General features: G+C 42.8%; 3 protein-coding genes across 5 annotated transcripts in view; 1 reads left to right on the top strand and 2 right to left on the bottom strand.

The window, feature by feature from the left end:
- Positions 1-76, bottom strand: part of AFG2A (AAA ATPase AFG2A) — a 161546-nt gene extending 161470 nt beyond the window's left edge. Inside the window, 1 exon segment of the mRNA XM_077176741.1 lies at positions 1-76. Within this exon segment, the coding sequence (XP_077032856.1) occupies positions 1-76 (76 nt within the window).
- On the top strand, positions 75-12312 carry NUDT6 (nudix hydrolase 6). Its single transcript, XM_054632919.2, has 5 exons — positions 75-234; positions 1174-1377; positions 6309-6364; positions 8762-8816; positions 11777-12312. Exons 1-5 carry the CDS (start codon positions 75-77, stop codon positions 12163-12165), a joined length of 864 nt encoding a protein of 287 aa, XP_054488894.2. The 3' UTR covers positions 12166-12312.
- The window catches only part of FGF2 (fibroblast growth factor 2), a 50677-nt gene continuing 43014 nt past the window's right edge, over positions 8214-15876 (bottom strand). For all 3 annotated transcript variants that reach the window (XM_077176747.1, XM_077176748.1, XM_054633590.2), the window contains one exon: positions 8214-12832. In XM_077176747.1, the coding sequence (XP_077032862.1) occupies positions 12647-12832 (186 nt within the window). In that variant the 3' untranslated portion in view covers positions 8214-12646. The remainder of the gene's footprint in view (positions 12833-15876) is intronic.

Genomic DNA, 15876 nt, shown 5'->3' with positions numbered 1-15876 from the left:
GCCGGCGCGGAGCGGTTCCGGAGCAGAGGCCGGCACCGCCCCCAGGGCGGCCGCTCCCCGCCACGCTCAGCGCCATGGCGGGCCCGTGGCGGGGGCTGCGGAGGGCGCGGGGCTGGGCGGCCCTGGCGGGGCTGCGGGCGAGGACGGACAAGTTCGGGGGTGTGAGCGTGGACCTGGGCGAGCTGCGCGGCTCCCCGCGGCTGGAGCGGGCCGCCTTCGGGCGGTGGCTGCGGGGCAAGTGCCGGGCGGGGGTCCCGAGTGCCGGGGTGGGCGGGGGGCGGTGTGTGAGGGGCGGCGGGCGGCCCGCCAGGGGGCGCCCTCAGCCGCCGCCTTCCCCTCACGGAGCCTGAGCCGCGGCCGGGGGGTGAAGGGTGCTGGCAGGAGGAAAACAGATCGTTCACAGAACCGTAAAATAGTTAGGGTTGGAAGGGACCCCTGGAAATCATCCAGTCCGATCGCCCGGAGCAGGTGACACAGGAGTGACAAACCGCAGCAGGTGGGTTTGGAATGTCTCCAGAGAAGGAGACTGCGCGCCCCCGCTGGGCAGCCCGAGCCAGTGCTCTGTCACTCTCAGTGTGAAGTTGTTCTTCCTCGTGTGGAGGTGAAACTTCAGGTGTTTCAGTTTGTGGTCATTGCTCCTTGTCCCGTCATCACTGGGTACCGCTGAAAAGAGTCTGGCATCCTTCTCTCGGCACCCCCCTTTGAGGTATTTGGATGGATTGATGAAATCCCAACTGAGACTCATCTTCTCCAGACTGAACAGGTCCAGCTCCCACAGTTTCCCCTCACAGAGAGATGATCCAGACCCCTCATCCTTTTTGTGGCCTCCACTGGACCCACTCCAGTAGTTCCTTATCTTCCTTGTACTGAGGAGCCCAGAACTGGGCAGAGCACCCCAGAAGAGTAGTTCCCCTGTTTCTCATGACAGACCCTAAATGTAAAAGCTGTCATTTTGCACGTGAACACCCAGTTGTACCACATAAAATGTCAACCTGGCAGCCTCTCGGACTGCTGGTGAGTTTCTCACACCAGCAATAATTTTACCCTGTGGTAAATTACATGAAAATAGAGGTTTTTGCACATTACCAACGGCTATAGTGTGTGGTAAAGTTTAAAGCAACACAGACCAAGGGCAAAGGGGTCCCTGACCCTCCTCACTTCCCTCTCTTGCAGAGTCCGTGTCTCAGTGGCGGGATGAAGGCCGGATTGCTGTCTGGCTCCGTGTCCCCATCCTCCAGAGCAGCCTTGTGGCAGTGGCTGCTTCCCAAGGCTTTGCTTTCCACCACGCTGAGCAGGGCTCGTCCACCCTGACGCTGTGGCTGGGAGAGGGGCCCAGCAGGCTGCCAGGGTTCGCCACACACCAGCTGGGGGTTGCAGGTGAGTTACAGGAGTGGTTGCACCCACAGAAAGTCTTGAAGGAGCCCTTAGGAGCCTGTTCAGTAGGAATTCTTCCTCTGTGCAACCAGCACATGGAAACCAGCTGGCTGCTGCATTTTGGAATGAAAAAGCAATCACCAATATAAAGAAAAAAGCACTTCTCTGCTCTGTGTGCTTAATATGTATATTTGTTTAAACTGTGTTGAAGTTAATGTTTGTAAATGGGGAAGACTTGACCCAACATGGATTATTCAGAAGCTAAAGCAGCTATTAGTCTGAATAGCAATGGTCTGAAAGCTGATCTAAGCTGTGCCTAGGAATCTTTAATCCAAACATATATTTCACAAAAGAAAAACACAAACACCTTACTCTTATCCATATAGACCTCCCACAACCACAGCTAGAAAGTTGTTCCATAACAGAAAATTTCCAAGGAGCTCGACAAGACAGTTTCCCCTCTTTTCTTTTTTATTTTTTCATTCAGCACAGCATAAGGGACTGATGATGAGCCAAAAATACAATCATCTTGAAGTTAGCTTCACCAAATTCCAGTGGTTTTGTTCTCTCACTCAGCAGAGTTCCACAGATAAGCCATTACCTATCCCATCACTCAGTTACCTGTAACTGGAGATTGGTTTGGAGCCCTGATGTACTGGATGAGGGTTGCATTAACACACAGAAATTACAAGGCTGGGGAGAGCACATCTCTCCAGTTGCAGCCCTCACTTGTTTGTCCTTGGCTGGCAGGGACTCTGTGGGGTGTTATTTCTCTACCAAGTGGTGTTAAGGCCCATAAACAGCAATTTGAAAAATCTAGTTAGGAAGAACTGACAAAAGATGGTTTGTTCTGTGTGGCAGCAGGTCAGGTGAAAGGAAGCTTGGGCTGAAAAACCCTTGAATTACAAAGCAGTGCTGCTGCCATCAGCAGTGCGAGTCTTCGGTTCCCAGGCCAGCAGAGGGCAGGGTGGATGCTGAAGGCGGCCTTGGAGTTTGTCAATGGACATGTTGGAGCATGTTTTCCTGAGGTATGGAGACCTCACCATTAAAATATGTGGCATTAAACTGGAGCAGGACAGTGCATTCTCCTCACGAAAGCACCGGGTTGCTCCTTGTGAGGAAACCTAAGTGAAAGAGAGGTTTTCTGCATAGAACTTGCACAGCTGGAAGTGCTGCTTGAAAGGAAATCACATAAAAGATGAGTTGTGACCCTGGAGGGCATCAGAAAGAGCTGTAAGAAAAATCATAACTTTGAAAGACTCACAAATATTGAAAAATACATTTTCAGAGCATAATTTGCAGCTGTGCTTCAAAACACTGCACTTTGCAAGTAGAAAGAAAACATTAAAGAAAACTTTGGTAAGTGCAGGTATACAGATTTTGGAATTTCTTGTATGGATTTTAAAACTGCACAACATACAATGTATGTGTTCTTTGCTACCATTTTTCAAACATGTATGCTTTTAGTCATTATTGGGGTTTTCTTTAAAGGACAAAAATACTTCAGGAAAGCATTCTAGGCAGGTAAACAAGTGTGAAATAATGACTGCCATGTGGGGGTTTTTGTCCTTGTTCTGCTTACTGTCTGTGGACCTGCAACACATCCCAAAAATACACTAAGCAGCATGGATACCACCTGGTAGGTTTATTCCATTATCTGTCTACTTTAGGAGGGAGACCCTGAGTAGTGGAAAGGGTCCATTCTATTTTTAATTAATTTTCTTGAAATATTAAAGTATTTAAATATGGATATTGGGGAGGGGGTCAAACACAAGGCTTTCTTTATTCCCTAACCAAAAAGTATTTTAGAACATGTCTGCAGTAAATAAAAGCAATTTTCAGGTGAGAGTCTCCATCCCAAAGCTGTGGGCAGTCAGTGAAGCGCAGGAGTCAGTCCTGTGAGCATCCTGCAATGGAAAGCAGAGATGTGGAGAGTGGTTGGCTGGCCAGCAGGGAGCCAGCACAGGAACAGGGAGCAGGTAGTGAGTCTCACTGCCAAGTAGACCAGCAGCTGCTTTTCCTCCTGTCTGGAGTTTCCCACGCAGCAAAGGCAGCACAGCCAGGGCTTGTGCCTCTGGACCATGCAGCCAAGTGATGACAAAGGTGTGAATAAGCGGGGTCAGGTCATGTTTTACCAGACTGGATCAGAGTGGCCAAGCAGAGAGGAGCAAATGTTACTCATTGGGCTTGGCCATTATTGTTCAGAAATAGTGGAATGTGTGATGTGTCTTCCAGCTAAGTTACTACATCCGTTTGTAGGCGGCAGGATTTTCCACATGTGTAAAGATACAGAGGAGTCTCTGGTGTATGAAGTGATTAATGTCTTTTTAAAAAGCATTTCCAAAATGCTCCACCTCCGAGGAGGATGTGGCCTGCCATCCACAAAGTGACATGTTCGTAAATATGCAACATATCCACACAGTGACATGTTTGCAAATATGCAACATATCCAGAAAGTGACATGATTGTAAATATCCAATATATCCAGAAAGTGACACGTTTGTAAATATGACATGTTTGCAAGTGTGCAACAATGGCATGAGAGACAAGCTGAGGAAGGAAAGTAAAAGGAGAGGAAGAAGTGTGAAAGGCATTTTCTTCCCCCTCACAAAGTCTACAAACCTTACAACACAGCTGTTATTTGCATTGCTACCACCTTAATGCACTTGTTAAAACAAAGTACTTGGAGTTGAAGGACTCCAGGAAGGAGAGCCTACACACACCTAGGATGATCACCCTTGGCCAGTCCTGGTACTTAAGGAAATCTAAACTGAGCAGCTGCATTACTGTGAAACTGCACAGGAAGATGGAGGTGGATAGGTTTGATAAGCCACTTCTGAAAAGTGACTTAAAAGTAGTTCCCAAGTTGTTTTACAAATACCTGCTCCTGCCTGCTGATGCTTACAGTGCAAGCAGTGGTGTCTGCACTCATTCTGTGGTTGGCAGGTGCATCTCAACACTGAGCATCTCTGCATGCATTTTTACATCAGTCATAAATAAAACAGGTAGGATAAGGATATTTTTCTCCTCCATTACTCATTATTTGGAGCTATCTAAGGGGTTCTTTTTGTTTTTTAAATGCTTTTCTTGCCTGTTCCCCAAAAGAGAACCTTCAAAACCAAGTGGTATTGTAATAGTGATTACTTGGTTGGGTTTCAAGTATAAACCTTTCCAGAAAGTCATCCTGGCACTGGATGAACTAAAGCTCCAGATACCACATTTGCAGCAGGAGGGAGAGTTTTAAGAACCACAATCCAGGGCAGTCACTCTTAATCTCACTGATGCCAACCACGTGTGGCCCGGCAAGAGAACATGAGACCAGGCAGCAAATCCTGTTACTGTGTTTTCCTCCTTCTTGCTCTGGATTTAGGTATCCCCTAGCAGAGATTCTGATCACCTCACTGGGAATTTCACTGCCAAAAATGACATTCACAGGCTTCAATTTCAAGGGAACAGAGGAGAACAAACACACTTTATATTTTATTCAAACAGCAGTTTCCTGCCTTCACCAGTCCTCCCTGGTCTCAGCAAACCCTTTGGCTGAGGAATGGCTTTTCCAGAAAACAAATCTTCTAATCACAAACTTCCTCCTGCTTTCCTTTTGTTGCCTTTTTTAATCATTACAGTAGTTGAACTTGGACACTGCTAAGTATTTACAGGAGGAATGAAATCATGAAGTCACAAGCCACGGGGAGGCAGATATGTGACTACCCTCCTAAAGCATGTCCTTTGACATATCTTGAAAGAAGACTGGTACTTCATCTTTGAAATATCCTCCTACACATAACTCTGCCATGTATTATTAAAAAACAGGATGTTTTTAGCTGGACACTCACTCCTTAATAACTCCTTCCTGTGGGTATAGTTCCCCATAGCATTTTAAATGCACATCATCACAGATGTGCCTGTATCCTCCTCCTCCTGCTGCTGTAAAATGACGTGAGCATTTTGTTACCGTTAACCTCTAATTTGAAAGCCCTGCATGACTGATGTGGAAAAGATCCTGGTAAGCTGCACCACAGCACTCATCCTGCTCACCACAGCGCTCTTTAAAATCTGAGAAAAATACCTGTTGTAAGGAAAGGACATTTTTAAAGTATGACCAGTGAGTATGACATAATTAAACATGAAAGCACTTGGGTTCCAGAAAGTAGAAAAACTTGTAATCTGCGGGAGAAAGTCATGGGCTGAGCATGAGGACATAGGGAAAAGCTGCACTCCTCAGTCAGACAGGTTTTTTCATCAAGTGGAAGTGTCACTTTTCTGCTTGGAAGCAAGACTTTTTGATGAAAAAGTTGACTCAGATTATGGTGCAGTTTCTGCCATGAGTTGTTAGCTGGGTAGTGTCATTTCAGAGACAGTCACACAGCTGAACATTATCTGCACAGTCAGCCCAGAGTGTGTTATTAACCCAAAAACACTTAAATCTCCACTACAGCAGGTGGGGGCTTTGTCATGCATTTCACTGAAGAAACATTCATCCCCCCCTTAAGGGTGGCTTCTCAGCCACAGTCACTGGAAAATTCTCTGTTATTTGAGGAAGATTACAGGCCTGTCTCTGCTGAAATGAGCAGCTTTGCCAGATTGTTTGGGTAACCTTTTGATCTTGCATTCTTTAGTTCTGATATTAACACAAGCAAGTTTTTCTTTTCATTTCTTGTCTAATCTGGAACTTAAAAGCTGCAATTATTTATCTTGGTACTGCCAACTTTGAATTTTTATATGGGAAACTTAAGCTCTTTGTGATACTTTATTGTGCATCCCTTTTCCACTGACAAACCACTTTGTGATTCATCCATATAAACCTTGCTATCTGTACATTAGCAAAACATGTTAGAACATGTTATATTTATCAAAACATGTTACATTTTGGTTGTTAGGATTGAATGACTTTGTCCAACACTTCCTCTTTTTCAATATTTTTTCTATACCAGGTGCTGTTCTAGATGAAAGCACTGGAAAGGTGTTGGTTGTACAAGACAAAAATAAGGTAAGTTTGTTACAGGATTATAATATAGAGAAGTTAATTTAGATAAGCCTATTCTGTAATATAAAACAAAATATATTTTTATTCCAGTCCAAAATTGTGATAGTAAAAAGTTACTTCCTTTTACAAGTGTCTTAAACACATCTAGCAATCTAGCAGATGGCTGAATTCCATATTAAGGGGGAAAAAACCAACTCTAAAAATCAACAGCTTTGTTATAACTGCAGATTGATTCAGCAGAACTAAATATCCTTCCTGTTTTGAGTTTTCTGTTTTCCCCTGTAACTGACCGAGGAGTTCCTGATCTTTGTTTGGATCCATGCAGACCTCTGGAAAATCCCCATGGCTTGAAACAGATTTTGAGAGAAGGATTCTGATTTGGTTTGGTTTCCAAAATTCCAGGCATATCTGTGGCTTTAAGCGAGCAGTAGCATGGCTGGCCATGACCTGGAGACCACCTTGGCCCAGCAGGTGTACAGGTCTTGAACTCCTCACACACGGGAGCGCCCGCCCTCACTGCGGAGGATGCCAGAGCAGAGCAGTGCTGTGGTGAGGGTGGCTCGTGTGATGTGGTTTGAGGTCACCGAGCAGCCATCTCTGACTTATCTGCCAGCCCCTGTCAGACTGACCCAGGTTCTAACTCAGCTGCTGCAGAAAGCTCTCAGGCTTCAAGGGACATGTAGCCTCCATTATGCTTCCATTTGCAAGTTAAAGTGTTTCATGATAAAACTGCATTAATTAACTCTCTGAGAGAGTGAGATTATTGCCATTTTAATATGAAACAATCAAAGCTTATCTAGGTGCACTGAAATACACTTGGATGCATATTTTTCATTTTATACCGTTAAAACTCTGCTGGAATCTCACTGGCTGCATTCTCCTGTCTTTCCTGAAATAGCTACCAAGACTTTTCTCCTCAGGACCCAAGAGATCAGTTCATTAGGACCTACAACACAGTTAATGAACTTCAGTGAAAGAGTGCTTTCATAGGCAGGTTCAATCATACCACATGTTGAGTTTCTAACACAAAAGACAAGGGTATTTCTCTTCCTCTGAACTTGTTTCCTGTAACTAAAGATGTCTATTTCTCATTTTTGTATTTTGTATTTTTACTTGCAATAAATTAAAATGCTGACGACTTGGTCTTAGGAGGACTTTCAGGCAATTCAACAATTACCAATTAAAGCATAAACCTGCCTCTCATGCTGTAGACTCCAAAAGTGGTTCCAGCTCCAGAGAGTCTTCAGGGACAGAATAGCACACTGTAAACATTAGAAACATGACATGTATTTACCCTTTTATACACAGAAATATAAATGTGCATACTTACCTCTTAGTAAATATCTTGAACAGATATGAGAGTAAAAAAACAAATAGTAACAGCTGTTGGAATTTTAAGAGTTGTTTTGGTTTAATTGTGACAGGACAATTCCACAGCACACAAAGATTTCCAGGAACTAAAAGTTAATCTGAAAGCCAATAGGCAAATATATGTGTTTTCCATCTGCACTATTTTTAATCTATTACTTGAAATTCCTATCCAAGCCCTTTAAGAATGCCCAGGAAAAAAAAATAGTTTTCCAATGTAGTCATTAGGGTTTCAAATCACTGGAAAGCACACAGTTTCCCTGCTATGCTGCATAGACAAAAAAAGCTTTTTTTGGGGCAGTGTGCCTTTTTACTGCATTTATTTCTAGGAGAAGGGTAACTTCTTCCTACATCAACTTTTAACAAGGAAAGAAATAGAAAGTACATAGAAGTAAAGGTAAAGCCTACAAATCTTTGTGCTCTTGCCAGAGGTGCAGGGACTGGGACTCCTTTAGCAGTGTGAGTAACAACACCAAGCCTGCACTTCACGTTTTAATATTGAACTTTATTGTCAATAAATGTTTCTATACATAAATCACACACAAGCCCTCATTTCTTGTATTCCATGAAAATGACAAGTTACACTAAATGATCATTACAGACACATCTTAAAGCCAGTGCAGTATAGAACAGTACAATCATAATACCTGTTTACAAGATTAAATATATATACATTTTTTAAAAGCCAAAACAATGGAAGTAGAATACATTAGTGATTAAATATAAGATTATATAGTCTATAGCAGCTTTAAAAAAATATTCAACTACTCTATCTAGCAGCAACATTGTCTAATGACTGTTAGACAGTTTGTATTTTCAATCAGTAGGTGTTTTGTTCCCATAGTTCTTACAGACTGTAGCTGTCTCTAATCATCCTGTCAGCAGGAACAAACAAGTTCTACTTACTGATATTTATAAAATAACAATACTGCAACTTCAACAAAAAAAAAAGTTTGTGTTAATTGTCTCCTTCTTATTAAAGAGTGCAACATAGGCTGACTACTTCATTAATGGATTTTTCCTCCAATACAGACTATAAATGCATGGAAATTTCCAGGAGGTCTGGCTAATCCAGGAGAAGACATTGGTAAGTCCTATGAGAACAAGTCAGCCATCAACAGAACTATAAAGACATGAACACCACTGAAATACAGCATGACCCACATTGCTCCTGTGATGGATTGTTTCCGTGAATTAATGGGGAATAGATAGAGTGACACAATCCTGGGACCCTAATGCTAACAGGGTAGCATGTTCAGGACAAATTTGTGTTTGTAACATTTACTTTTTTCCACACTTTCTTTAAGTGAGTGCGTGAGGCCAGCTGTTTTTGTAGGCTGGTCAGATATGCCGCAATAGGAGCCAGAGGTGCAGAGGATTAAGGTAATCCATATATAGCCCAAATAAAACTGAAACAGGGAGCGCTCAGCTCACACTGGAATCCAGGGCAGTGACCTCAGGGATGGACTGAGCAAAAATTTCCATTCCAATAAATGCACTTGCTTCCTTCCATCCCCTTCACTTGATTAGTTTGGACCAAGAGCTCCTCGGCACAGGGCCCGGGTGAAGTGCAGGGCCTCAGTCTTGTGGGCACCTACTCCCAACAGGGACGTGAAGCACTCCTGTGATAGGAAACAGTGCTGGATTGAGGAGACTTCTCATTTCTCTCCAACACAGCACAGCTGATGAGCACTGCTGCAGTTTATGCTCACAGGTGAATGAACTGGGGTGTTTATGAAGAGAGAAAATTTGGGTTTTTTCTCCTTGTATCTCAGCCCTTAAAATCGTGATCCATAGGCTGGTTACTTAAGCTGGGTGTTGAGCCCAGGCTTCCTGACTGTTCGTACCTTAGAAACAGCTCCTGGTTTAGCAGCCTCCCTACAACAATGTGTGGTGGGGTTGTATTCCAGTTATTATTTCAATACATGGAGAAAGTTGCTGGTTGTCAGGATATGGCTGAGTTTGGTTTTTGTAACTCATGAGTCATGTTTTAAGTCTTTCTGTCAAACCTGGTGGTGGAAATCCAAAATATTTGCTGGACAATGTAATGTAACAGGGTGAAATGGATCCACGTTTTCAAAAGAATCCCAAATGCCATGGCTGTTGTCTAGCCAGGCTCCCTCTCACTTCTAGTGCCAGCAGCAGCAGGATTTTTGTACCCAAGGGAACAACAAATGACCAGCACTGGCATTTCAGTGGGACTCCCCAGAGTGATACTGCTGCAGAGTACAACAGCAGCCATCCCTCACTTCACAGGTGAGATTATGGCTGGAGCCTGGACTGAAAACCACCCAGGGGAAAAGTGCCTTACAGCTTCCCTCCTGCCACTTCTAAACTACAGAATAATAAAAGTTACGATTCTCTGCATCACATCTTATATTACAAAAAGATATAAATTAGTCAAGCATAAAATATAATAGAGCCTCATTTTCCTTTTTTCATTCTTACATCAAACCTTAAAAACACAAGTCACTCATGGGACTAAATTTTAAATTACAATTAAAAATTGCAATTACATTGCTTAAAATCCTTTGGTTACATGAAGTGACAACATGCTTGGCTGCCTACTTAAATGAGTGCAAACTGACTCATGCAAGTGACACCAATTTCATAATGCAGATTAAGCAAAGTGCACACATTTTTGTATCTGACTATCTCCGAAACTCCAGCCCTAGTATTCCTTCTAGTTTAATTGTCATTAGATATTTTTATATATACACACTCACATTTAAATAAAAGGGAAACAGAAAATGGCACTTCATCTAAAAGCAAAGCTCAAAGCTTAAATGAAATCCATCATTACTGCAAGTTTCTTAACCACAGCCTGCCTCAGCATTCCTCACGATCTCAGTTCACTTCTGTAGCCCCCTGCCCACTAACAAAACCACCTGCCACAGGGAGTTTCTATTTCCAATATCTGAAACTACCCCTGGAACATCTGCTTTGTTCCCCTCGGACTTGGCAAGATGCAAGCCTCCACAGGATGGTGAATCTCTATGAGTCTTTTAAAATGCATTTGCTTTTGGAAGCAAGCCAGCACACATTCCTTACTGAAAATGAACTAACAGGAGCAGGTAACATTGCACAACAGTTCTGGACATTGACCTCTCAAACCAGAGACGACCAGGAGGTTACATTATTTTGGGAAAAGCCAGTATTTAACCTACCAGTACTAACCCCAGGTAAGAGTAGGATTTGACTACAATGAAACTGCAGACTTTGGAGAAATCAGTGGAATATTAAAAAACTTCTTAGGGGCTCTTCAATTTGTTATTGAAGAGAAAAATATCTCTGGAGGAGTCCTGGATGGGTGGGTGGTTCTCTGGCTGTAATTGCAGCACACAGATCCTGTAGACCCTTAAAGTTCCTGCTGCGTTTGTGGTGAGGAATGTTAGCACTGACCTCACTCTGGCTGGGGCACACAGAATGCACACATGCAGCACAGATGCAGCATGTTTACAGCACATTTCCTGCAAGAACAGGCTCTGGGCTGCACTGGTGCTGTGGCATATTTGAAATGACACCTGACTCCTACGGTACATCTTGAAAAGGATCTGGCACCAACTTTCACTTTCTGAAAAGAATTCTACCCATTTAGTTACCCCTTGGGGTCAAGTGCAGTGAAACAGATCTGATCAAGAGGTCTGACATCAGTACAGGTGCAGCTGCACGGGATCTGAACCCGAGACTGGGCAGGGGCAAGGAGAGGGATGGGGATCCAAAGGACTACAAAGACAGTGCAGTGCTGTCTTGGATTAACAGATCAGTGGAGCCATCAGCCATCAGTGTCCATTACAAACCACACCCTGCACAGCATTACCAAAGTAATTCTGTAGGATATACACAGGAAAGGCACACAGCAATTACTGTTGTTTGGGAATCAAAATATTAGCTTATCCTTGTGTTGCAAAAACATACCTACATTCTGAAAACCTTATGAAGCAGAGTAGAGAACACGCTGCCTAAGAGGCTTTCCACCTTTCCAAAAGGTTTAAGGAGTGCTAAGTTACTCTCAGATGTACTGCAAGGATTGCTCTTTCCACCCAGGAGACACAGCAGTTCGAGAGGTTTTTGAAGAGACTGGCATCAAGTCAGAGTTCAAGTCCATCTTAAGCATCAGGCAGCAGCACAAGCACCCCGGAGCCTTCGGGAAGTCGGACATGTACATCATCTGCCGCATGGAGCCCTCCTCCTTCCACATCAGCTTCTGCCAGCACGAGTGCCTCCGCTGCGAGTGGATGGACCTGGAGGAGCTGGCCAGGACAGAAAACACCACGCCCATCACCAGCAACGTGGCCAAGCTCTTACTGTTCGGGTACCGGGAAGGGTTTGATAGGATTGACATAACCATGAGGGAGTTCCCAGCTGTCTACACAGGCCTGTTCTACAAGCTCTACCACAGGGAGCTGCCCGAGCCCTACAGAAACATGACATGATAGCAATACATTTCACATTTCCTTAGAGTAATAATTTAGAATTATTGCAGTGTTGAATATATAGTTATCTGTGGACTTATTTTTAGGTAATTATTAGAACATAATTATTCTCTAATAAGCTAAGATATAAATTATTTTTAAAGGTAATTATTGCTATGAGTGTGCATCAGGTTTGTTCTCCTCTACTCCGTAAAGCAAGCATAAGGTAAATAAAATACATAAGTACCTAGAAGAAAACAAAAGTGTTACTGATCCTGAAAATATATTCTACAAGTCATGTTACCTCCACCTGCACACAGACACAATAGGTTTAAAGAGCAATATAAAGACAGGATGAAACATTCATGGTTTAATCTGCTATCTGCAAAAGTAGTTATAATATCAGCAAATAATTGCTTATATTTGGCTACTTCAGAGAGGAGTAGGAAAGGTGACATCTTTAGTGCTGTGTGGCACTGGTGCTCAGAATCTGCCATGGAAGTCAGCTTTTAGCAGACATGGGAAGGAAAAGGATAGCTTTCTGTCCAGGTCCAGTTTTTGGTCCAGGTTTGTACTGTCCAGTTCTTTTCAGTGCCACGTACCAATCCGAGTATTTCCGTGAGCGGTAAGTGTTATAGTTATTGGATTCCAAACGTTCAAAAAAGAAACATTCTTCTGTTGCGTATTTCTAAAAGGGAAAAGAGAAAGCATTACTGGTGTAGCACCACAAATCAATTCTTCACATTCTGGGGACTAACTTAGCAAGAATGTGAGCCGTAACTTTGGTTTTAAGAAATAGAGATTAACTGTTTCACAACTGAACAAAGATACTTACTGTGAAAATGTTGTTAAAAACTTAAAATAAGAGGTTCTTACCTATGGTTCATTTATTGTCTCTAACACAGATTAAGCAGATTTAATTTCCTTTTAATTACTGAAAATGTATAAAAGATGCCTTTAAGAACAAAAACATTAAGCAGAATATAGACAATTCAGTACAATTGCCCAAGCTGGAAATTCAGGCAGAGGCACATCAAAAAAGGGTGAAAAAAGAAAAGTCCTTATTTCTCCCCAAAGTATATGTGACACCATTGCTTTCCTACAGTCTGCTGTCAATGTAAGCATTTTGACATTAACCCCATCATTAGGGTGACAAATGACAGCTCAGGCTTCATGAACTGTGTATTCCTTAACATCCCCCAGAGGTGACATTTCAGGAGCTGCACTGCTGTCTAGCAAGAGTGTGATGCCAGCCACTGCACTGTCAGTCTCAGCACCTGGAAAAACTCTGGATATATCTGTGGCTTTTCCTTTCAAATACACTTCAGTCCAGGCTGCATCCAGAGTGCAGATCTGACAGTAGAAGCTTTCTCAGCACCTCATGAAACACCTGAACTCTCCTCAAACTAAATGCAGGTTATTTTCACATTCTTTGAGCACAACTTGAATCCCTAACATCAAAAGACAAGAATTTCCCTTCGAGTCAAGTCCTTCAAGTCTGGCAAAACCTGGCTGATCACAGCAAAGCCACATAAGCATGACAGAATGAACAGGTCATATTCTCAAATAACAAATTATTTACCATAAAATACAAGTCAGTCAAAATTCTTCCTTTGATGGGAACTTTGGGAAATTTCTTCATTAAATTAAATAATCATATTTCACTCCATAAAGTGAAATTAAATAATCACATTCACTCCATAAAGTATTTCATTCTTAGAATTAAACTGGAAAGTCAAAATAAGCCATATCAGATGGGAAATGTTTCCATTTTTTCATCAAAACTCTGCTGGAACAGATGGATTTCTGCACAAATATTTTCAGTTAAAAGAGCATTTTCCAAGGGGAGGTTTTGACTATCTGCATTCACATCCAGCCATTTCCTCCAGCAGTAGAGATCACCTCTCCCCCATGACTGACTCTGTTAGTAAGGAACATGAAAATGCTCAGTTAGAAGCTGCATCATCCACATTTCCACACAAGAACACGACCCATTGCACCCCCACGCAGGTCACCAGGGTGAGCAGTGGTCCACGGGCTGTGCAATAAATCATCCTGCAAAGGCCAGCCCAGAACAAACCCTGCAGCATGTCTCAACAAGTAATTACAAAAACATCCAACAAGATGAGAAACAGGCCTGAATTCGAATGTGCTAACATATTTTCAAAAACGTTAATTTATTTGTAAAACAAGGACACTACACAAATTGATCCTGGACATTGAAAAGTAATTAAAAAACCCCAGACATGAAAAAGGACAGAATAGTACTTGAGTGACTGATTAAAGGACTAAATGATGTGTTTAGAAATCAAGGTTCCATAATGTTTTGAAAGAAATTTCAGCAGTGTTTCACCATGTGCAATTCACCACAGACATTTCCAGTGTACACTCTGCGAGCTCTCGTGAAACACAGCCCTGCTCTAACGAACAAGAGACGCTGGCAATTAGAAACAGTTTCATGAATGTGTTTAGAGGCAGAAAATGGTAAAGGCACAGCCAGCCACAGACTGTTGGAAGTTACAGCGCAGAAATCCTCATGGAAAAACACTGCCAGTGCTACAGAAAACAGCCATGAAATTGCAGCAGCATTTGTTAGGCTGGTTGGAGAAGAAAAGTCTTAAACGAGTAAAGTTTCCACCTTTGAATAACAACAATGTTGCGTGCAGCAAACATGATTCAAGTAATACCCATTTCCAGAAACAACACCAAAGAAAGTTTTACAAGCTCAAGTGAGAAGCACAAAGTGACCCAACTTTACATACTCTGAGAAAGTAAGTCCGAGTGACTGGGCGATACTTTACAAGCGTTTCGCCATGCAGGAACTAAGCAAACAAAAACTGCTGCAAGGGAAGCGTATTCTACAACCAAACCCACCATGCAGCAGCAGGTCAGAGATCCCAAAAATAAACACACCTCTGTGTTTGTGTTTATAATTTTACAAATGGTGCTAAAGCCTATTTTGACCATTCCCCGTCACTCAGGGTACAGAGTGCTATTAGAATGGGAAGCCGAATGCCACCGCACCAGCACCACAGGAAATTCCCAATTATCCTTAACTCAAGAATAGCACAGTGGACAACTCCTCACATTTTCTTCAACTGAGCTGTCACACAACATCAGAGTAACTTGAAGCAGGTTCTTTAACTGCATTCCCGAGCCCACACAAAACTCCCTGGAGCCAGAACTGAGGAGTGCCCTGGGGAGCCCTGCTCCTGTAAAACTACTTTCAGTCTCATTTCTTGGAGGCAGAGGGGAATCAGAAATAATTTCTGCATTCCCAGCACGGGTCTTTCATTAGCTGCAGTTCAGCCAGGGTTAGGAATGCACGTTGTTAGCCCCAGCCACGGAGCGGACTTACACAGAGGCTGAATGGTGCCGTGCGAATACACAAAGCACCAAGGGCTATTGCAAACCAAAATTCTGTCAGGCTGGATGCCCTGGTGCTTCACCAGGCACTGAAGGATATAAATGTGGATGAGGGATTTACAGTGTCTAGGTCTCATAAGCAAAATTAATGTAACTTCAGCTCTTAAAGCAAAATTTATCATTTGGCTCAGAGAGACATTAACTGTCCGAGTCTGCTGCACACACTGGCTTTAAAACACAGTTAAAAATTCAACTGATACCAATAAAACACACAAGAGTTTAAACTAAACTAGTCTCACTGGAGAGCAGCTTAATTTATCCGCACTTATATAACTTTTAAAATTTTATCATCACATTTTCAAAAAC

This window comes from Agelaius phoeniceus, chromosome 4 (genome assembly GCF_051311805.1).
Source record: "Agelaius phoeniceus isolate bAgePho1 chromosome 4, bAgePho1.hap1, whole genome shotgun sequence".
Classification (NCBI taxonomy): domain Eukaryota; kingdom Metazoa; phylum Chordata; class Aves; order Passeriformes; family Icteridae; genus Agelaius; species Agelaius phoeniceus.
Note: the sequence above shows the minus strand (reverse complement) of the source record. Positions and strands in the feature narration are given on the sequence as shown.

Coding starts and splice junctions, on each gene's coding strand:
- NUDT6 (XM_054632919.2), top strand. CDS start 75: ATGGCGGGCCCGTGGCGGGGGCTGCGGAGGGCGCGGGGCTGGGCGGCC. Junction 6,365..8,761: donor TTGTACAAGACAAAAATAAG/GTAAGTTTGTTA, acceptor CCTCCAATACAG/ACTATAAATGCATGGAAATT. Junction 8,817..11,776: donor TAATCCAGGAGAAGACATTG/GTAAGTCCTATG, acceptor CTTTCCACCCAG/GAGACACAGCAGTTCGAGAG.